This window comes from Trachypithecus francoisi, unplaced genomic scaffold (assembly GCF_009764315.1).
Source record: "Trachypithecus francoisi isolate TF-2019V2 unplaced genomic scaffold, Tfra_2.0 Lachesis_group8, whole genome shotgun sequence".
Taxonomy (NCBI): Eukaryota; Metazoa; Chordata; class Mammalia; order Primates; family Cercopithecidae; genus Trachypithecus; species Trachypithecus francoisi.
In genome coordinates this window covers 96,117,837-96,142,374 of record NW_022681473.1, presented here as the reverse complement: position 1 = coordinate 96,142,374, position 24,538 = coordinate 96,117,837, and the positions used below count along the sequence as shown (strand labels likewise).

At 35.9% G+C, this 24,538-nt stretch overlaps 1 protein-coding gene across 5 annotated transcripts in view; it reads right to left on the bottom strand.

Annotated features, from left to right (window-relative positions):
• GRIA4 (glutamate ionotropic receptor AMPA type subunit 4) overlaps positions 1-24,538 on the bottom strand; it is a 384,842-nt gene that overhangs the window by 12,320 nt on the left and 347,984 nt on the right. For 3 of the 5 annotated variants that reach the window (XM_033205053.1, XM_033205055.1, XM_033205057.1), the window contains exon 15: positions 3,888-4,002. The exons of the other annotated variants lie outside the window; for them this stretch is intronic. In XM_033205053.1, the coding sequence (XP_033060944.1) occupies positions 3,888-4,002 (115 nt within the window). The remainder of the gene's footprint in view (positions 1-3,887; positions 4,003-24,538) is intronic. 5 annotated transcript variants of the gene reach the window in all.

The following is a 24,538-nucleotide window of genomic DNA, read 5'->3' as shown; positions in this document are numbered from 1 at the left end:
ATTGTTACAATAACCACACCTCTGGGTTTACTAGTGATGTGCAAATCCCTTGAGAGCAGAAGTCACATCTCATTTATCTACGTAAAATGGTATTTTCCAGAGTATCTGACTCAGAGTAGGTGCTCTATAAAGTAGCTCGATTTAAAAAATGACAGAGCAAGATTTTTGAATCCAGAGCAAGCTTTTTCTGGAACTGATACTCTAAGGGTTTTTAGGTCCCCAGACAAGCTCCCCAAAGCCTTTGTAACACATGTGTAGCTAAATTATATTAGCCTATATTGCAGTTCCTGAATGGGGTAGGTTGGGAGGAGGAGGACTCAGTGCTGAAAACCGGAGGAAAGTTAGAGAGTTTCCTTTAAGTTTCTCCATGAAGGGACAATTGAAGGCAAAATTGTGAATACGATGAAGACTGCATTAGGCTTCTCTCTCTTATCTTAAGGCAGTCTTTTCTCCTATGCCCTCCTTTTTCCCTCTGGCCTGTTTATTCTTTCTGCTATTTCACACCAGTAACCTGGTTTTAGAGGGTAAAATTAGATTAACACTTTGAATATAAGACATTTAGTATCAACCATAATTAATGTTCAACTGGTGGAATATCAGAACAAGGAATTCATTACCAGGAGAGTCCTTCTCCATGGGCTAGATTCCTTCAGTGTTTTTTGTTTACTACGAATTTTTTTCCTTTTCATGTTTTCCTGGTGATGAATGCATATTTTCTGTACTAATTCCTTTATTCTTGCATTGGTTGTCAGGCTGTGATAGAGGAAAGCGGCTTATTTGTAAGTATAGCATCTATCAAAGTCAGAAATGGCTGTATTCTTCAAAGTGCCAAATTATCAGGAAGTGCACGACCAAATATAATGCCTAGAGAAAACATTATTGATAAAGTCACACTTACAAAATAATTTTTATATGAATATCCACATCTATGAGTGTGTATATTTTACACATGCAGAAACAGAATAAAGTATCAAATTAACAGAAAAAATAATTTTGTAGCTGCAATAATGGGTGATTGATGGTTGCAGCTGTTGCCAAAATTTCTAACTAGAACCAGGATTGAATAACTGGCATAAAAATTGGCCTAAAATTCTTTGTATGGTTTGTGCTTTGACTAAACCATACCAGGTTAACCGAAGTGGAGAATACATTTTAGACATTGCAATCAATATTTTAAAATTGGCTCATTCATTGTCAAGTAGTAAATTTTTGTTATTTTATTCCCAAGAGTGAGTATGAATTTCCTATGATCATAAAGGAGGACCATATCACAATAATATTAACTCATATGAACACTATCAAAGGATCGTTTTCAAATGAAGGAATTTGTACCTTGTAAATCATGCATTTCTGCTTTATTTCGTGTAAGATGCAGGACCTTGTTCTTCATATCTTTTGTTAATTTTTTACCTTTCAAGGTGAAGCCTCTTGGCTGAGGACTGCTATGGTCAGAACTTCATAGCACTGACAATGGCTGTCAGGTGAGTGAGGATGCTAATTACTGCACATCCTGGAGTGCAACAGGGAAGCGGCTGCAGCAACCGCAAATAGTCTAGTTGTTCGTTACATTAAATCTGAGCTCCTTGAGGGAAAGGACAGTGGTAATTCTCTATTTCTACACAGGTGCTGGCACATGGCTGTGTTCAAACACGAGTTTAATAATTTGCTGCTGAATGGAAGGCTAGAGAGGTTACAGTCCTGTGAATGACAAGTGAGTCAGCTCTCTCATAGAAACCTTTCCATGTGTGGTACAGGTTTACATATTTCCCTTCCTCATTAGATGAGTCACTGTTGGGATACTTAGTTTTCCCCTACCAAGATTCTGTATTTGAAGGTCAGCTAAGCCAGGATTTCAGCATGTGTGTGCTGAGTTCTCTCTGTATTTTTCCTTCCGCACTGAATTGGCAGCATTGGTCTTTTCTGCTTTAGTTTTACACACAAAGGCTTTAGAGTCAGCTGCATTTCTCACTTCAGGACTTCTCCTTATTTTACCTCTTTTGATGAAGATCAGGCCAAATGGGAGGGGCAAGGTAAGTTTACAAAGAAAATCAGTCACCTGAAGAAGGTACAAAATGAAAACGAAAAAGCAACAACTGCCTTCTAGTAATTTACTGTGATTTAAGTTAGGTCAGGCCAGTTAAAATATCATCTTTTATGACAAATTCAGAGTAGGGTAGTATTAACATTTAGAGTGCAACAATCTATTCTCTTGATGATAAACCTTAAACCAATATACAACCTATGTGGATTTTTTTTTTTTTTTTGGTATAAAAACCCATTCCTGGAGGAAAAAATAAAACATAATGTATTTCATTTTGGGAGAACATTTTATGTTAATTTTTTATAACATGTTGGAAACCTACTTGTTAAAATTTGAAACAGCATTCATTCTAAAACATTTTGTAGTTCATGTTTGGTGAAAGTAATGTCACTGCATAACTGTAAGAGCAAGCAATTTGATTTTGGAAACTACAGGGTTAGATAGAAATTTATTCTTTTGGACAACAAATATTTACTGAATGTCCATTATGTACCAAACAATGAGTTGGATACAAGCTAATTAAATCTGACTGAGTTGTTCAGTTTATTTCAATAAATTAAAATGACTTTTGTTACATAGATTTTTCTAACATATATATTTCTATTATGCTTGCTTATTTTTCTCCAGAAAACATCTTTAATGCACACCAAAATGGGACTTCATCATTTGTATTTGTGGAAAATTTTATCTGTAAAGCAGTGTTTTACTTCTCTTGTATTTGTGATAACAATAAAAATTTGAAAACAAAGTTTTTTCTAATGGAATAGATTATCTTTGTTTTGATTTTCTCTGATGTTATTCTATGATATTTTCTGTTATTTCTAATTTACATGAAAGAATGCTAGGTTATTAGTATAAAATTTAATAATTCTCTCTATGTATAGATTTATATATTTATGAAAACAATCAGAAAATTTGAGACAGTTGGAGCTCCAAAACATAAAATAAGTTATTACTCCTTAAGACGGTGCCTAGAATGGAAACAAAAGTTTGTCCTTCCTCCTGCTGAAATAGAACTAGTTATTAGATGGGAAGATGTAAGTGAGCTTAATTTGAAAGGCTTTTTAGATTAGGTGAGAAATTTCCCATCCATGAACTGTTTTCTTTAAGTCTAAAAATACTGATATATAATGAAGAAGGGCTCTGGGACACTAGCATATTCTGTTAATTGCCTACTTTTTTGTTCTTTAGATATTGCTTAGAAATTTAAAAAATCCTATTATTTTAGGAAGCTGGAGTTAAGATATGAAGTGAAGACAAAGTTGAGTTGATTTTGTTTTTGTTTTCTGATCATTTTGCAATTTGATCCATTTATGGAAGGCAAAAAATGTGTAGTTCATATGAGAGTCTTTGATTTGTTATTTAACATGAATAGAACCTGAGAGTTTTAGATGGAGAAAACGTTTTTGTAGGCACCCTAGACAGGTCTATGTGGAGTCAGGCTATTGTTGATACTGAACAATATTTGGTAGAAGTTCTGGTAAAGTAATGGTGAAAAAAACAAGACAGGCTTACCCCCCTGCTCTCTCCCCTCAATTGCTGTTTCAGAAACTTACATCCATTCCTACTTTCCAAAATTGAGATTCATAGGCTTATAATGTCTGATCCACAACCTCTTCAAAGGCAGAGATTTTCAGTGACAATTTTCATTAAGTTTGTTAGTGTGTCACTAAATTGATAATAGTTGCAAATATTTTTGCATTGACAGTAATTGCATACGTAAGTTTGTGAAGGGACTGGACTAGCAATTTGACCAGTATTAGTAGGTCCAAACCATAAGTCTCCCAGCAGATGCACCTATTACTTTACATACTGTTTACCCGCTTTTGGTGACATTGAGGCTAACCTTGGAGTCACCTCCCCCGCTGCCACATTCTCCTTTGTCGTACCACCATTTGTTTTTCAATTTGTCCAAGAGGCCTTGTTCATTCAGTTTTAAAACTGCGAGGTTAACAGCATTTCTTGAAACGATAAAACATATTTTGTAAGAAACTGCACAGCTGTTAAGATGTTAGAAGGAATGAGGACTTAAGCTCTTTATAAGCTTCTCCCAGACGCTAAATAAACCTCTCATTTTACCATCCTGCAGTCCCTTCCCCTGGAGTCCAAACCAAAAGCAATTGTAACTAATTTCAAATGTATTAAACATGCAGTATTTGGTGTTGTTCACTTTCACAGTTCATTTATTGTCAAATAACTGATCTCATCATCAATCAATTACATAGATTTTTTTTTTGGCAAAACAGTAATAAACTGGAATTTACTAGTAATTGAGAAAGAAATGTGTCTTGAATTCCTTGGCCTCTAAGAATGCCAAAGATCCAAAAGAGAATGAAATTAAAATTCATTCCCACAAGGTAAAACAAAATGGCATATACAAACCATCAAACCAGCCACTCATTTTTCTGTACTGATTCCCTGAAAACAAAGAGCAATTATCACTCCCTTTATTTTTTATGTGGGTTTAGTTTGCTCAATTTAGTTGTTCTCAGAATCTAGGATTTCCTGATCATTTGCTTCATGGACTGGAAGCTACATGATAGTAAAGAGACAGCAGCAACTCTAGGGAAAAATTCTTATATCTAAATTTTGTGTTGATTCTTAAAGGCATTGAATGCTATTTAGAAATTAGGATTGCATATCCAGTTTGACTGTTTAAGTAATTAAACCCCAGGATGTCGTGCTGCATGTGATACTGACTTTGCAAACAAACCCACTAGATTAGATTTCCTCCATGTTTTTCTGTAAAGGGAAATAGGGGAGCTTATTTTGGCTATTCTTTAAGAGGATTAAAAATAGTGTCATGGGCCAGGTGTGGTGGCTCATGCCCGTAATCCCAGCACTTTGGGAGGCGGAGGTTGGTGGTTCACTTGAGGTCAGGAGTTTAAGACCAGCCTGGCCAACATGGCAAAACCCTGTCTCTACAAAAAATACAAAAATTAGCTGGGTGTGGTTGTGGGCACCTGTAATCCCAGCTACTCAGGAGGCTGAGGCAGGAGAATCACTTGAACCTGGGAGGCAGAGGTTGTACTGAGTCGAGATTGCGCCACTGCACTCCAGCCTGGGCCACAAGAGTGAAACTTTGTCTCAAAAAAAAAAAAAAAAAAAAAAAATTAAACAACAACAACAACAACAAAAACCGTGTTATGGGCTTTTGCCTCCCATACATTTGGTTTCTTTCCTGCTTTCAAGTTACAGTTTTTAAGTGATCCAATAGGTATTTCAAGAGCTTTTTCCATCATTTAATAAAATTTCTGTTAAATTTAAGGAGTGGATCATATACTGAGGGAATTTGGGTAAGGTAACGTTTGTGATATACTATTTTATAAATACTGAGTTTGGTAATGACTTAATGGCAAATGAATTATAGGTAAAATAAAACAACCATATTATCAAATAGCACTTGAATAATTGATTTGCAAGCGAAATGACATTTAGCTGACTAATAAAAAGTGTTGCATATTTTACCACTAATTAGCCTACTAAAATGTTTATTGTCTTAAAATGTATTCATAATATTTCAGGACAACAATGTGCTTTTCCATTTTGTGATGATCTGATCCACTCAGAGAGTAAACAGTTCTCATAAGTAAAATCACACACTTAAGAATTTTTAGTATTAACTCTCCTTAAGAATTAGACTGTCCATTTACTGAATGCTAATTAAATAATTAGCTATTCCTACATTTCCAAGTAAGTGCCACAATAGTGGTGTAAAATAATGCAGGTACTTCCTAATGTGACAATATCAAGTTGTTAGTTTAATCACCAAAGGACCAAATTGAAATGTAGGAATAAAGACAGAGACATCTATTTTTAAAAAATTCTGCTGGGAGAAAGGAATTGTTTTATTTTGTGTCTACGAGGAACTAAATTTGTCTTTCAATAAATTAAGGTTAACTACTAAAATTCTCTATTTTGGAGAAAATTTTTATAATCCATTTTATTTTAGCTTCATATTAATATTTTTAAAAATGAAGTAGTATTCCAATTATTTTCTGTGTTGGTTTAGACCATTACTCTGAAAAAACTAAAATTATTTCATGAGAGGGTTATTTAACAGGGTTATTAGCCATATCCAAAGACAGTTTCACAGCACAATAGAAAACGAAAAAGCAAAATAAAGGAATGGATAAGGAAAAAAAGCTTTACGTTGAGAAAATTGTTTGGAATCAAGCTTTCTACAAAATTATTCTAAAACATTATCTTTCTAATACCATCTAACAGGCCATGTAAAAACAGTTTAGTTTCACACTGCTATCCACATACGTGTGTAATTTTATACACTGGACCAATAGATAAGTTATTACCCAGTTCGCAATTAATCTACATGTTTTCCTTCCAGAAACATGTGGTCCCTCAATAGAGTCCACTTAATACCATCATATATGAAATATACCTTTCTTTAATGATGCATAGTGGAAGGCATTTTGTAATCAATATCTGGAGATAGTATTTCAAGATTTCTGTGCATGTTAAAAGTGTCTGTGGTTTTCTACAATTGTGTAGCTAAATATGTAATTCCCTCGTGTAATAAGTTTAGGTCTAAAGGCCTCCTTAGATTGCTATTTAAACTTTAACATAAACCACATATATAATGACCATTTGGACATCTGTTCTATTTTATAGAATGAATCACTTCTACATATTAATAATGAAAATCATCAATGACATATATATGTATATAATTACTTCACTCGTTTTACTGGACTAGGTTGAAAAGTACTTTTTGTCAAACTAAGAAGAAAGCGAAATCCTGAAGAAGTAATAATAAACAAGGCTAAGGAAGCCATAAGAAGTCTGATAAATGAGGAAAATAGAAAGCAGATACTCGCTGCAGCACATTTTATTATTGTTGTGAAATCCCCTTCAAAAATTTCAGACATAGACTTCAAAATCAAAGTCAGAAATTCATATTGATTATAAGGGGTATTCTTGCCCTGATTAAGTACATCAGTGTCACTGTAATAGTGACGTGCCAAGCAGATAAGCGTAGAAGAAAAATATTTTTAGATATTTCTTACATTAATTATTCCTTTTATTCCCTTAAATGTAGCTTTTGCCAAGTCATTTGAAATGAATTGCTTTCCATTTAAAAATAGAAGAGGAGGAAAAAGCAACGACATTTTTCTAGATATGTAAACCGTATTGGAGAGCCAGAGGTGTTGACAATGAACTTGCATAGACTGAAATAGGTTCAAGGTAATGTGTTTGCCTTTGCCTTGTATGCCTTAGTGAAAATCTAGGTGAGAAAATCCCTTCCCCAAATAGCTTTTCTTATAGTAATGAGATGACAGGGATTTTGATTCAGGCCTGGAATGAAATGCTCACTTGGTCAACTTCCAGGACCTCTGAAAAACTTCCAAAAGTTTTTATTCTTGGAATTTCCTTCAAATGAATTAGATTATAAAAATCTGTAGTTTACTGACCTAGCATTTGAGACTTACTTTTGTCAATGAGAATTTTGTTGAAATGTCATATAAAACCAAAACTTTAGTATGGGAACTAACATATGCAATTTTTTCCATTTATTATTAATAATTTGGGGCACATTAATCTAGTGCAAAGTAATATTTCCTTGTGAAAAGCATGCTTAATGCAGGCTAAGACATTTATTGCTTATTCTTTCCCCCTCCATAAATAACTTATCATTAAATTATATAGATCTGGATATGCTTTTGTGCTTATTTTTATGCCTTACTCATTATATTTACTTCTACATCATATTTCTTATAGTATAATTTCTCTATTGGTGAGGTATTAAAGTGTATATCTGATAAAATGTCAACCTAAATAAACAGGGCAAATTTAAAAAGTTTTCATAAAGTTTACTTTTATTTTTCTGATATCCTGGATTTGTAAATATTGTTGTAAAGGACAAATGATACAACTTCTTAGATTTTGTCAATGTCTGCCCACAAGATATTCAGGACACATGTAGTTTGTAGAACAAATAATTTGAAGTATTCTCTTTGGTCTGGTTTAAACGCATTCAATTCCATCTCACTTAATGGGATGAACACTTTATTGTTGACTATGATGGCAATAGTATACGGAAATAATACAATTTATCTGTCTTAACTACTGTGTAATTGTGTTAGTGGATTATTATCCTTATAAGAAAGTATCCAGTATCCATTAGTTATGCTAGTTGAGTATCCCTAATCCAAAAATCTGAAATCCTAAATATTAGCTCCAATGTGCATTTCCTTTGACCATCACGTTGGCACTTAAAACAATTTTTTTTGGAAACGTTTTAGATTGCAGGTTTTCAGATTAGAAATGCTGAACTGGTGGTAAGTATAATGCAAATATTCAAAAATCAAAAAAAAAAAAAAAAACCCTGAAATCCAAAACACTTCTGGTTCCAAGATAAGGAGTATGAGTACTGCATACATAGTTTGAGGCCTGTGACCTCTTCACTGGAGTGCTCTCTTCATACTATATTCTATAAAATTTAAATATCAAGTGTTAAAATGTCCAGAATATTTACCTGAATGAGGCTGAGAGGTTTTTTTATAGTTCTCAATAAATCTTAACATAGTTTAAAAACACTAAAAATAGTGTGACAACAAGAAATTGTGATAAAATAAGAACTTTCCTTTAAAGTCAGCAAAAAACATGGATAGATAACTTATGCAGCAAGAAACATAAATCATATAAAATAATTCAGCCTTATTTGAAGTTAAACTAAAATCATATAAAAATAATTCTGCCTTATTTGGAGTACAACTAATGTGAATTAAAGCAATGCAAATTCATTTCTCATCATTCATACTAGGAAAGATAAAGATGTCCTTTGTATAGTTGAGTATTGAATACGAGGAGCAGGCATTCTCATTCACTGATGATGTAATTAAACACCAGCGATAGGATGGGCGGGGCCAAGATGGCTGACTAGAAGCTGTGGTGTTCGGAGGCTTCCATCGGGAAAAAACATAATAAGCCTCTGAATCCTTCACCGGCAACCAAGGTATCCAGGTTCTCTCATCAAAATTGACTAGAGGGCTTGCGTGACCCACTGAGAGAAGGAAGAGCAGTGTGGTGTGGTGACCCACATGGGGAAGGGGAACTTCCTCCCCACAGCCAAGGGACGCGGTGAGTAGGCTACCCATCCGGGGAAACTGTGCTTTTCCCACGGAATTGTGCAACCCACAGATGGGAAGATCCCACTCGCGAACCCATGCCACCGGGGTCTAACGTCCCGACCTTGGAACATGTAGATTCTTAGAGTCTCTCAGCTGGAATCTGCTTGAACCTACCGAACTCCGGGCGGGGCGGGGCGGGGCGGGGGAGGGGGCAGAGGGGCAACCAGCACCAGCTGCCTCTGCCTGTTGTCTAAGCCTTTTCAGCTGCTTGGGGGAGGGGCTGCCGCCAGCACTGGGACTCACAACTGCCTAACATGCTAAGCTACCTGGGTGGGGGAAGGGCAGAACCCATTTCTATAGCTCCAGGCTGTGCTTTTTCCCTGCTGGAGCCAGGGAGCCTGGACAGCTTGCTCCCGGCTGTGGCAGTCTCCAGTCAGAGTGACTCTTCAGGCCTAATCCCGACCCTTCCTTCCTCAGTGGGCGGGTCTTCCCTGCAGGATCTCCAATAACTCCAGCCAGAGGCTCAGGGACAGAATTCGGATCTCCCTGGGCCTGAGCTCCTAGAGGCAGAGGTGGCTGCAGTCTCTGCGGACCAGCAGACTTAGCCTCTCCTTCCGGTAGTTCTGAGGAATCCGGGCAGCTCAGATGGGTGGGTTTCCCCCTAGCAAAACACACCCTCTCCACCAAGGGACAAAGTGCTTTGTTGAATAGGTCCTGCCACCCAACTGATTGAGACCCTCCAACAGGGGTTGTCAGACACCCTATCACCAGAGCAATCCTACTGGCATCAGGTTGGTGCCCTTCGAGGTCAGAGGTCCAAGAAGAAGGAGCAGTCACCCATCTTGGCTGCTTTCCAGCTTCCTTGGTTTACATCTCCCGGCATGAGCAAATCAGATGAATAAGGCCTAAAGTAAATCCCTGGCAAACTGCAGCAGCCCTACAGAAGAGGGCCCTGATTATTGAAAGAAAAACAAACAGCAACAATGACAGCATCAACAACAACAACAACAACAAAAAAAGGCCCCCACAAAAACCCCATCCGAGGGTCAGCAGCCTCAAAGAACGAAACTGGACAAACCCATGAAGATGAGAAAGAATTAATGGAAAAATGCTGAAAACCCAAAAGGCTAAAGTGCCTGTTCTCCTCCAAATGATCACAATCTCTCTCCATCAAGGGTGCAGAACTGGATGGAAGATCAGATGGAGAATTGACAGAAGTAGGTTTCAGAAAATGGGTAATAAAAACTACAATGAGCTAAAAATGCATGTTTTAACCCAATGCAAAGAAGCTAAGAACCTTGATAAAGGTTAGAGGAATTGCTAACTAGAATAACCAGTTTAGAGAGGAACATAAAAGACCTGATGGAACTGAAAAACACAGCATGGAAACTTCGTGAAGCATACACAAATATCAACAGCTGAATCGACCAAGTGGAAGAAAGGATATCAGAGTTTGAAGACTACCTTACTGAAATAAGACATGCAGACAAGAATAGAGAAAAAAGAATGAAAAGGAGTGAACAAAGCCTCCAAGACTTCATAAAAAGACAGAACGTATGATTGGTTGGAGTACCAGAAGGAGACAAGGAGAATGGAAACAAGCTGGAATACACACTTCAGGATATTATCCAGGAGAACTTCCCCAACCTAGCAAGACAGGACAACATTCAAATTCAGGAAATACAGGAAATACAGAGAACACTATTAAGATATCCCATGAGAAGATCAACCCCAAGACACATAATCTTCAGATTCTCCAAGGTCAAAATGAAGGGAAAACTGTGAAGGGCCGCCAGAGAGACAGGCCAGGTCACCTACAAAGGGAAGTCAGACTGATAGCAGACCTCTCAGCAGAAACTCTACAAGCCAGAATAGATTGGGGGTCAATAGTTAACATTCTTAAAGAAAAGAATTTTCAAACCCAGAATTTCATATCCTGCCAAACTAAGCTTCTTAAGTGAAGGAAAAATATAATCCTTTCCAGACAAGCAAATGCTGAGGGAGTTTGTTACTACCAGGGCTGCCCTGCAAGAGCTCCTGAAACACTAAATATGGAAGGGAAAAGCCAGTATCAGCACTGCAAAACCACACCAAAATATAAAGACTGATGACATTACGAAGAAACCACCGCAATAACTAGTATGCAAAATAACCAAATAGCATCATGATGACAGGATCAAATTCAAATATAACAATATTAACCTTAAATGTAAATGGACAAAATGCCCCAATTAAAAGACACAAACTGGAAAATTGGATAAGGAGTCAAGACCCATTGGGTGGCTGTATTCAGGAGACCCATCTTATGTGCAAAGACACACAGGCTCAAAATAAAGGGATGGAAAAAATTTTACCAAGCAAATAGAAAGCAAAAAAAAGCAGGGGTTGCAATCCTAGTCTCTGGCAAAAAAAAAAAAAACAACTTTAAACCAACAAAGATAAAAAAAAGACAAAGGGCATTACATAATGGTAAAGGGAACAATTCAACAAGAAAAGTTAACTATTCTGAATATATATGCACCCAATACAGGAGCACCCAGATTCATAAAAATAGTTCTTAGAGACCTACAAGGAGACTTAGACTCCAACACAATAACAGTGGGAGACTTTAATACCACACTGTGAGTATTAGACAGATCAATGAGACAGAAAATTAAGAAGGATATTCAGGACTTGAACTCATCTCTGGATCAAGTGGACTTAGTAGACATCTACAGAACTCTCTACCCCAAATCAACAGAATATACATTCTTCTCAGTGCCACATGGCACTTATTCTAAAATAGAACACATAATTGGAAGTAAAACACTCCTCAGCAAATGCGAAAGAACCAAAATCATAACAAACACTTTCTCATACCACAGTGTAATCAAATTAGAACTAGGATTAATAAACTCACTCAAAATCGCTCAACTACATGGAAACTGAACAACCTGCCCCTGAATAACTACTGGGTACATAACGAAATGAAGGCAGAAATAAAGATGTTCTTTGAAACCAATGAGAACAAAGATACAACATACCAGAATCTCTGGGACACATTTAAAGGAATGTGTAGAGGGAAATTTATAGCACTAAATGCCCCCAAGAGAAAGCAGGAAAGATCTAAAATTGACACCCTAACATTACAATTAAAAGAACTACAGAAGCAAGAGCAAACACATTCAAAAGCCAGCAGAAGGCAAGAAATTAGTATCAGAGCAGAACTGAAGGAGATAGAGACACAAAAAACTCTTCAAAAAATCCATGAATCCAGGAGCTGGTTTTTTGAAAAGATCAAAAAAATTGATAGACTGCTAGCAAAACTAAGAAAGAAGAAAAGAGAGAAGAATCAAATAGATGCAATAAAAAATGATAAAGGGGATATCACCACTGATCCCACAGAAATACAAACTACCATCAGAGAATACTATAAACACTTCTATGCAAATAAACTAGAAAATCTAGAAGAAATTGATAAATTCCTGGACACATACACCCTCCCAGGACTAAACCAGGAAGAAGTTGAATCCCTGAATAGACCAATAACAGGCTCTGAAATTGAGGTAATAATTAATAGCCTACCAACCAAAAAAAAGTCCAGACCCAGATGGATTCACAGCTGAATTCTATCAGAGGTACAAAGAGGAGCTAGTATCATTCCTTCTGAAACTATTCCAATCAATAGAAAAAGAGGGAATCCTCCCTAACTCATTTTATTTGGCCAGCATCATCCTGATACCAAAGCCTGGCAGATACACAAGAAACAAAGAGAATTTTAGACCAATATCACTGATGAACATTGATGCAAAAATCCTCAATAAAATACTGGCAAACCGGATTCAGCAGCACATCAAAAAGCTTATCCATCACGATCAAGTTGGCTTCATCCCTGGGATGCAAGGCTGGTTCAACATATGCAAATCAATAAAAGTAATCCATCATATAAACAGAACCAAAGACAAAAACCACGTGATTATCTCAGTAGATGCAGAAAAGGCCTTTGATAAAATTCATCAGCCCTTCATGCTAAAAACTCTCAATAAACTAGGTATTGATGGGATGTATCTCAAAATAATAAGAGCTATTTATGACAAACCCACAGCCAATATAATACTGAATGGGCAAAAACTGGAAGCATTCCCTTTGAAAACTGGCAGAAGACTGGGATGCCCTCTGTCACCACTCCTATTCAACATAGTGTTGGAAGTTCTGGCCAGGGCAATCAGGCAGGAGAAAGAAAGAAACTGTATTCAATTAGGAAAAGAGGAAGTCAAATTGTCCCTGTTTGCAGATGACATGATTGTATATTTAGAAAACCCCATCGTCTCAGCCCAAAATCTTCTTAAGCTGATAAGCAACTTCAGCAAAGTCTCAGGATACAAAATCAACGTGCAGAAATCACAAGCATTCTTATACACCAATAACAGACAAATAGCCAAATCATGAATGAACTCCCATTCACAATTGCTTCAAAGAGAATAAAATACCTAGGAATCCAACTTACAAGGGATGTGAAGGACCTTTTCAAGGAGAACTATAAACCACTGCTCAATGAAATAAAAGAGGACACAAACAAATGGAAGAACATTCCATGCTTATGGATAGGAAGAATCAATATTGTAAAAATGGCCATACTGCCCAAGGTAATTTATAGATTCAATGCCATCCCCCTCAAGCTACCAAAAACTTTCTTCACAGAATTGGAAAAAACTACTTTAAACTTCATATGGAACCAAAAAAGAGCCTACATTGCCAAGAAAACCCTAAGTCATAAGAACAAAGCTGGAGGCATCATGCTACCTACTTCAAACTATACTACAAGGCTACAGTAACCAAAACAGCATGGTCCTGGTACCAAAACAGAGATATGGACAATGGAACAGAACAGACCCCTCAGAAATGATACCACACATCTACAACCATCTGTTCTTTGACAAAGCTGACAAAAACAAGAAATGGGGAAAGGATTCCCTATTTAATAAATGGAGCTGGGAAAACTGGCTAGTCATATGTAGAAAGCTGAAACTGGATCCTTTCCTTACACCCTATACAAAAATTAATTCAAGATGGATTAAAGATTTAAATGTTAGACCTAAAACCATAAAAACCCTAGAAGAAAACCTAGGCAATACCATTCAGAACATAGGCATGGGCAAGGACTTCATGACTAAAACACCAAAAGCAATGGCAACAAAAGCCAACATTGACAAATGGGATATAATTAAACTAAAGAGCTTCTGCACAGCAAAATAAATTACCATCAGAGTGGACAGGCAACCTAGAGAATGGGAGAAAATTTTTACAATCTACCCATCTGACAAGGGGCTAATATCCAGAATCTACAAAGAACTTAAACAAATTTACAAGAAAAAAATCAAACAACCCCATCAAAAAGTGGGCTAAGTATATGAACAGACACTGCTCAAAAGAAGACATTTATGCAGCCAACAGAGACATGTAAAAATGCTCATTGTCACTGGCCATCAGAGAAATGCAAATCAAAACCACAATGAGATACCATCTCATACCAGTTAGAATGGTGATTATTACAAAGTCAGGAAATAACAGGTGCTAGAGACGATGTGGAGAAATAGAAACACTTTTACACTGTTGGTAAGACTGTAAACTAGTTCAACCATTGTGGAAGACAGTGTGGCGATTCCTCAAGGATCTAAAACTGCAAATACCATTTGACCCAGTCATCCCATTACTGGATATATACCCAAAGGATTATAAATCATGCCACTAAAAAGACACATGCACACGTATGTTTATTGTGGCACTATTCACAATAGCAAAGACTTGGAGCCAACCCAAATGTCCATCAATGATAGACTGGATTAAGAAAATGTGGCACATATATACCATGGAATACTATGTAGCCATAAAAAAGGATGAATTCATGTCCTTTGTAGGGACATGGATGAAGCTGTAAACCATCATTCTGAGCAAACTATCGCAAGGACAGAAAACCAAACACCGTATGTTCTCGCTCATAGGTGGGAAGTGAACAATGAGAATACTTGGACGCAGGATGGGGATCATCACACACCGGGGCCTGTTATGGAGTGCGGGAGGGAGGAGGGACAGCATTAGGAGATATACCTAATGTAAATGATAGCTAATGGGTGCAGCACACTAACATGGCACATGTATACATATGTAAGAAACCTGCACGTTATGCACGTGTACCCTAGAACTTAAAGTGTAATAATAATAATAAAAAAGAGCTTCTGCACAGCAAAAGAAACTATCATCAGAGTGAACAGGCAATCTACAGAATGGAAGAGAATTTTTGCAATGTACCCATATGACAAAGTTCTAATATCCAGAATTTACAAGGAACTTAAACAAATTTACAAGAGAAAAACAACCCCATCAAAAATTGGGCAAAGGACATGAACAGACACGTCAAAAGAAGACATTTACACGGCTAATAAACATATGAAAAAGCCCTCAAGATCACTGATTATTAGAGAAATGCAAATCAAACCCACAATGAGATACCACCATCTCACACCAGTCACAATGGTGATTTTTAAAAAGTCTGGAAACAATAGATGCTGGCAAGGCTGTGGAGAAATAGGAATGCTTTTACACTGTTGGTGGGAATTTAAATTAGTTTAACCTTTGTGGAAGACAGTATGATGATTCTTGAAGGATCTAGAACCAGAAATACCCATGACCCAGCAATCCCATTACTGGGTATACACCCAAAGGAATATAAATCATTTTACTATAAAGACACATGCATACATATGTTTATTGCAGCACTGTTTACAACAGCAAAGACATGGAATCAACCCAAATGCCCATCAAAGATAGACTGGATAAAGAAAATGTGGTACATATCTACCACGGAATACTATGCAGCCATGAAAAAGAATGAGATTATGTCCTTTGCAGGGACATTGATGAAGCTGGAAGCCATCATCCTCAGCAAACTAACACAGGAACAGAAAACAAAACCCCGCATGTTCTCACTCATAAGTGGGAGTTGAACACTGAGGACACATGGACACAGAGAGGGGAACAGTACACACCAGGGCCTGTTGGGAGGCTGGGGGTGAGGGGAGGGAACTTAGAGGATGGGTCAACAGGTGCAGCAAACCATCATGGCACATGTATACCTATGTAACAAACCTGCTTATTCTGCAAATGTATCCCATTTTTTAAAGAAGAATTTTTTTTTCAAAAGAATTAAAAACCAAAAAGAAAATAATTTGGCTTTATAGAACAAAAGCTTTAAAACAATTCTCACCCTTAATTAAATAATTCCCCTTCAGCAATCAATCCTAAGAAATTAAAGGTGCTGCCAAAATGACTTATGATAAATCTCATTATATACATACATATAACGTTTTATATATATGTATATAGCAAAGCATTAAAAACTATATACATATCCAAAAGAACGGAGGATATATAGCAAAACATTGAAAGCAATATACATATCTAAAAGAAGGGAAGATTAAGGAGATTTTGGTTTACACAAGTGGTCTCAAGTTTGACTTGAGTATAATAACTGCCTATTGCAAATACTGATGCTCAGACCTAACCCCACTGTATCAGGTTTTTCTAGATTGGGGTACCATATGTTACAAAGATTCTGGGGTGATTGTATTGATAAGTAGGAATGATCCATATGATTGATGTTTGATAACCATTAAAAAAATTTCAATGGCAAGAGGAAGTGCTTATAGTATAATGTTAAGTGGAAAAAGAAACAAGTTTGTATTCATTTTGATCTTAGTCTGAGAATAAACTACACATTTATATATAAGTATATGTATATATAATGTTGATTGTGGAAAAGAATATGGAAGAAAATACAACAAATCACAATCTCTGGGTGTAAGATTATGATGAACTTAAATTGCATTTGTTCTTTATGCCTCCCCACACACCCACAATTTTCTGGGCAGTGGGAAGTGATACTGTATTAATTAGTAAAAAACAAACAAAGCTTTCAGTTATTTTGTAATGTAATACCTAATGGAATTGTTTTATTCAAGCCAAAAAAAAATACTCTATTTTGGATTAAATAAAATTTGAGGTATAAATTAGGTGTTTTCTTAAAGTTCTTAGAAAAACATTTATTGTTCCTGATTATGTGGTTTGCTTTGGTTCAGTTGGTTTTGTCCCTCTAGTCACAGGCTGGAGGACATGTGATGTATTTGACTTCTATAAGGGCTCTACTTTATTTGATGGGAACAGGTCAGGCAGAGAAGTATGAGTAATGCATCAATTAGCAGACATACCTCATCGAATAGGAGCTACAGGAGGTTAATAGAACTCTTAGGGACCTAGGGAGAAGACTTGCTGTTTCACACATATTTATATAGACAAGGTGAGTCTTTTCCCTTAGGCTGAATTAAATGAATGTGACTGAATAGGCTTGAGTCCTGCTTAGTGGGCTATTTACAAAAAAAGAAAAAGCTTATATCTCTGTTTTCAGAAAAAGAGATTTATGGCTAGCAACTATGTTCTTTCTCTAACAAGTATTAGAGACCCTAAGAAAAAATCTTTTTGTGGATTTATTTGTAGGACTTAAAAAAATACGATTTATTTTTATATTCTATCATGTTACATATTTATTTTATACCTTTCTTGAAATCAAACTAAAATTCCAGATTGGAAAACTCATTTGATTTAAGCTTCGTGAGCAGCAAATGTGTGTGTGTGTGTGTGTGTGTGTGTGTGTGGTGTGTGTATGTATGTGTGTGTGTATGTATATACATATATAGGTGCTATAGTTTTCCAAGAACCATGCTAATAAGAAAATAGTAATTTCATGAAATATGAATAACCAACTCTACATAGACTATTCATTCTGTTATTAAATGATAGCTGCATTGTCAGTATTTTCACAAAAATTCTATGCATATTCCGTATAACAAGATGAAATAGGTAGAGAGAAGCAAGTATCACATAGGATTTACTTTTGAAGTTGAATTAATGATGTCCTCCAAATAAAGGTGAATGGAGCAAGTTTGCAAAAAAGCTGAGAATTTACAACAAACCCCATAACTCTGTGTAAAGTCAATTAATGACCTACTGAGAACAAATGACTATTTTATTAATCAAGAAAACACAAAAAGTAAATAAGAATCAATAGGCTGTCAAATGATGAAGAGTTAAGAACTAAATATGTCTAATTTTAAGGAAAGGCTTTTGCAGTCACAATTCTACCCTTTATCAACTATTTAGGCCTCGAAGAGTAGCCAGTTTTCAGCATTATCAATGCTCCACTAAGTTTTCAATTTAACTTGTAGCTGTGCTATTACTTTTCTTTCCAAATTATTCCTTCCAGTAGATAAGCATAAGGCTCTTTTTCTTCATTGGATTTGTGCACTCATTTCCAAAGGCAGAATTTGGGCTAGATTGCTCTACGTATATATGCAAAAAGTTTTTAGAAAAGATTGAGTTTTTACTCCAGTTTGCCTAAGCAATGACAAGTAAGATTTGCATTAAATGGTACTATTGATCAGGAATTTAATATTAAAATAAGGAGAGAAAAAATTTTGTAAGTGGAAAGACAATTCAGACCCAGCATGATTTGCAATGAGCACTTGAAAACTACTTTGATAAGGAAGGATTTAGTGTCTTTGCTTTGAGTTTTGGATGACACATATATAATTAAGTTAGTGTGGAAACCTTTGTATTTCATATTCCAAGTTGAGTCAAGGAGAGCTGAACATGTTAAACAGATACTTGTCTGGCTTCCAGCAATTGTCTATAAATTGCATGTTCATTGGAATTTGCATGATTAATTTCTAGTTGAGACATGGGTCTGAGGAATGTGATTCTTTGAAGGAGCTTTGTGATTTTTGTGAGGATGTCTCCCAGTAACTCAGACAGAGCATTAGCTAGGGATTGTGATCAATGCAAATTTTAATTATATTTTTAGTGTTGAGTATTTTTTAGGTAATATTTACAAATATTTCACAAAGCTTAGCTTCTTGATTTTGTCAATTTTAGGTCACAGAGTAGAATTTTCTTACTTACTTTGGGTCATGGATTTCTTTTGGAATTCCATGAAACTACAAATACTTTCTCAGGAAGAGATGCACAAACTTACAAAACCCCAGACTGATATATAATTTCAGGGGTTCACAGACCTTGGAAGGGCAACTTGAACACAGATTAAAAAGATATATCTTCTAAATTCAAATAACATTTATTTTAAAAATAGTGATGACTTCTAAGTCTGTCTATTAAAGGTAAGAGAAATAAAAACATTTCTATGACACCCGGTGGCTCAGAATTTTAATAGAGCAGAGGTTTTAAGACTGATTTATTGAGAAGGGATTTCCAAGGTACTAGCCTCAATCTATGATCGTTGTACAACTACATCATATGCAGAACATTTTCATTTTTTATTATTTTTATGTTTTGAGACAGGGTCTCACTCTGTTGCCCAGGCTGGAGTGAAGTGGCATGATTATGGCTCACTGCAGCCTTGACCTCCCCAGGCTCAGGTGATCCTCCCACCTCAGCCTCCTAAGTAGCTAAGATTGACTGCAAGTGCACACCACCATACCCAGCTAGCTTTTGTATGTTTTGTAGAAATGTGGTTTTGCCATGTTGCCCGTGCTGGTCTTGAACTTCTGGGCTGAAGCAATCCACTTGCCTGGGATTACAGGCATGAGCCACCACACCCACTCCCATTTTTAAATACTGAATGTGAAGCCAATAAAAATTTTTAAAAAACAGTGGAAAGATGCTTTTAGTTATATAATATTGAGAAAATATCAACTATTCATATTTCATACCACAAATTTTATTTATTTGTGGTGGCCTCAGGGTGCTGTTTGAGACTATACTCAGTAAAGTCCCTGCCTCAGGCCACTCCCTTGTTATTATCACTGTGCTCAAATTATACATATGACAGTTTTGTTTCAAATGAGACCAGGGCTAGCTAATGAAGTGCTTCAAGTTATCTCTGAATAGCATTCATTTTTCAAGTTGTGGTTATTATTATTCTAAAGTAAATTTACTTTAAAGTAAGTAAAATACAATTTTAAAATGTAGGAACTGGTCTCTGCTACATAAACAGCATGTGAACTGTTCAACAGTACTGTGTCTTTCATGCAGATGCCCTGCTTGGACCGTGATTTGCTGTGTGGACTGCCCCACTGTCTCTGACTCTTGATTTCTTCATCTCCTTATGTGATTTCCAGAATTCCATTCCATGGTCCACAGATCATCTTTACTTTTCCCATCCTTTGCTGACTACTAAAAAACTTCATCAACTGCTTTAAAGCCTTAGAATCCCAGAATTTTTGAATCAAAACATAGGTAAGAGGTTATGCCCAACCTTCTCATTAGGTCCCAGGATGCAGACCCTGGGGCCTAATGAAAACTAGGTGACTTGTCCATCAAAGCCCAGCTGGGGTGCAGGTCTTCTGCCTTCTGGTCCAGTGCTCTTCCTACAGTACCAGGATACCTTTTATTTCCTATCATGACTCTTCCCTGTGTAGCTAAACTATATTCATCCTTCTATGGCTCTCTGTGGGAAATTTTCTTTTTCCTGAGAAGTTTGTCAGGCTTGGTGGGGTCTATGCCTGATTAAGTTTTGGAAGCCATTGTAAGATGGCAATTTCAATCCTCTTAGGCTAAATACTCCTTGAGCTGAGAAAAAACTTGAAAGGCAGGTGGTCTTGTCAACTGAACAGATACATCCTAAATACCCAAGAAGGAAGGATAGCAGATAATTTTCTTTGAAAAGCATTACCAGTAATCTATATGAAATGACTTGATTTAACTAGATGGTAGGATTTTCTTCCAAAGATAAAATGTCTTTTTTTTCACACATACAAAGTTCTTATTGATTTAAGTTCTAATCTTTTGAGATATGTAATCTTGGGTCCCAAGAACAGTACCATATAGAAGCTTCAGTATCATAGCTTAGGAGATTCTACACAGAAGAAATAGAACTATAAAAATGAATGCCAAAATAACAAGGCCCAACCACAAAAACTCAGTCTCATCTTTGAATTTTCATTTCCCTTCCTTTCCTCTAGCCAATTATCCATTAAGAACTGTTTCTATGACAAGTGACTCTCATATTTATATTTTCATTTGTATTCAACTGGCATCACTTTAGTTGAAGGCTTTATCACCCAAGACCAGATCCACTGGCTTTCTCAATCCATCCTCTGCTACCCAGAGTCAGAATAACTTTGCTTCTCTGCTTCTTTAGAACGCCTTATCAAAAATCTTCAGGAATTCATGATTGCCTCCAAGATACTATTCTAACTTTTCTGACATTCAAGGTTTCTCAACAATTTAGCTTACATACACTTTTAAATGATAACTGTATTATATTTTATTTAGCCAGACACTGTGTGAAGTTCTTATTATTGTCATTGAATCTTTACGACCATCCCATATGGTAGGATTACATCTCCATTTTACAGATGAGGATAGTGAGGCCTAAAGTTGATTGGGTAGTAAGTGGCAAAAGTGGAACAGGAAGCTGGGTTTGTCTAACACAGAAGTCAAGTCTCTTAATCAAACTAATCCTCCAAGTCGATTCTCTCTGCCTTCAGCCAAGTTAGTTTTCTTATTGTCCTAACTATATTTTATTCAAAATTGACTCCAAACTCAGAACATTCACCAGGAATTCCTTTTTCTCCTTCTCTTAGTCTTTCTGAATTTCTTAACATTTTCCAGTAATCACTCACTGACTTACGTATTCATTTGCTAATAGTTATAAACTAATACATCTGAGTCTTCTTTATGAGGTGTTTCCCAGATACTGCAGATGCTGTTTATCTCTTTCTTCTTTAAATGATAAGATCTAGTATTTGAGTACTCACATTTGCTTTGAGTCACACATTACTTTACAACATGATCTATGTAAATATTTTCTTTCTCTTGGAGGGTAACAACTGTGTCTTAGGGTACTTTATACTATTTTCAGTCCTAATACAGGGCAATACTTATAGTTGTTACGCAATAACTACAGAAGAAGTGATATAACCTCGTGCTATTTTGCAAGCAACCCATTAAAATAAAAGAATAGTGTTCTGGGCAATGAAAGGGAATCCTTCAACTATGGCAACTAATGAATTTTGGGAAGTCCTGATATGAAGTGTGTTTTAAAACAAAACACTTCAAAACTGTCTATTAAATGTTGGCAAGTAGACATAAAAATATTATTGACACTAGCTATCTTTATGAATAATGGCTGACAATTTGTTCCACTGTATAAACAAAATAATCTTAGAAGATATTTCAGTGAAATTATAGACAGCTAAAATAAACTGGTTGCCAATTCACTTTATGCAGCCAGACAAGGAAGGAACACTAAATGATAAAATCAAATGCAACTTTGTTGTTAATATCAAGGGAAATGCGATACTCCTAACTAAACTTCAAGATAAAACTTGTCCATAATGGATTTTTATAAAGCAATTCTATTCAAGTTTAGCCAAGAAAGCACATCACTTTTAGAAAATTATTCTGTTGGCTGGGCATGGTGGCTCACGCTTGTAATCCCAGCAATTAGGGAGGCCAAGGTGGGCAGGTCACGAGGTCAAGAGATCGAGACCATCCTGGCCAATATGGGGAAATCCTGTCTCTACTAAAAATACAAAAAATTAGCTCGGCATGGTGGCAGACACCTGTAGTCCCAGCTACTCAGGGGACTGAGGCAGGAGAATCACTTGCACCTGGGAGGCGGAGGTTGCAGTGAGCCAAGATCACGTCACTGCACTCCTGCCTGGCGACAAAGCAAGACTCCATCTCCAAAAAAAAAAAAAAAAAAAGGAAGAAAATTATTCTGTTACTAAATTTACTTCTTAGAATAACATGATTTATCTTTATTTTAAAAATTAAAAATTACATTTATTACCAACAGATATTAAGTGTCAACTCTGGTTTAAGATTTATTTCACTGCATATTTTAATATGTATTTAACTCACTAAATGAATCTATTTAAACTTCACATACAAAGACTATAAATTTTCCATTAAATTCTTGAGAGTGAAAATTTAAAAATAAAAAGTTCCCACTTTCTTCTTTCATTTAAGATTTCAGGTTCCTTAGCAGGAGGCCAGCATTTGGATATTGCTCTTATCACTTAAAATGTGTTTTAAGTGATCTTGCTTCACCTATCAGAGCTTTTGGCCTGGATTTTGTTTAGGCTGGAGAGCAACACAAATTAGAGAAGAAACTTTAGTAAAAACAGTGCTGCTTATAGAAATAGGGATTACAAACTAAGAGTACTTCTTACAGAAACAGAGATTACAAGCTAATGAAAGGAAGCTGAGCTTTTTATTAAAAGTTCAGATACATGGGGACTCACATCTATGAGAATATGTAGCTTTTCTGTTACTCTCTGAAAATAGTTGAAGCTTAAGGATTCTAAATCCATGAGTCTTTAAATATTTTAAGTTTATGAGATTCTAAGTGAAGATACAAAGCAGCTTATTTTGAAAGCAACAGGGCTCATAGTCATATTTAAAAATAGAAATATATTCTAATGCCCGTTTTTTAAACAACTCAAATTTCAAAATGTGACAAAAAGTTTAAATTCTTAACATAGTCTCACCTACATTGCTTCTATTGGTGTTAATACTAGGATGTATTACACATATTACATGGTCGTTCAGTTATTTGCTACTTGTCAGAAGTTGGGTATCTTAAGCTATTAGTTTGGACACTTTCATGAACTATTTTAAATATACTTAATAAATTGAGTGAAAGTACTATAAGTCAATGTTTTTCACTTTACTAAGCAACAAAATAGAAAAATGGTGCTTTCATTTCAATGTTCTGCTATCCAAAAGAGCTAAGTCACTGTAGAACTACTACCAATTGTTTCCCTGAGTGAGATTTCTATGAAGTATTTTATAAGAATTCAAAGTACAACAAATCTTCCTGATATAACAAATGTCCATGTAAACATCAAATTCTAACATATAAAGAGTTCACTGACAATGTTGTGACAATTTCCTTCTTTTGTGTGACTGCTTCAGTGGAGAGTCCGTGTGTCTGGATCTTAAAATTCAGGATGAATAAATTAAGAATAAATATGTGATTCAACTATATCCTGTACTTTTCATTAAAGAAGTCAGTGAGTGAGAAAGTCAAAATTAGGTTTTATCAGACAATCAGTCAACAAAATATGCCATGTTCTAAAAGTTTAATGCTTAAGTTTCTGGATTTGATAACCATTATAATATACTTATCTACATAAATAGATATTATGTTTTGATGTTAACATGAATTTCTTATTTTGTATGTGTCTTTTCATGTAAGTTCCTAATCACATGGCCACTATTGTTCCTGCTCAGAAAACAATAGCCTCTAACAAAAACATATCCTTTGGAAAGGATTTTCTTTCATTACATGCTCTAACAATCCAACTTTAAGGCTATGCAAGGCTTCTAAACACATTTGTAGCAAAATGGTAGA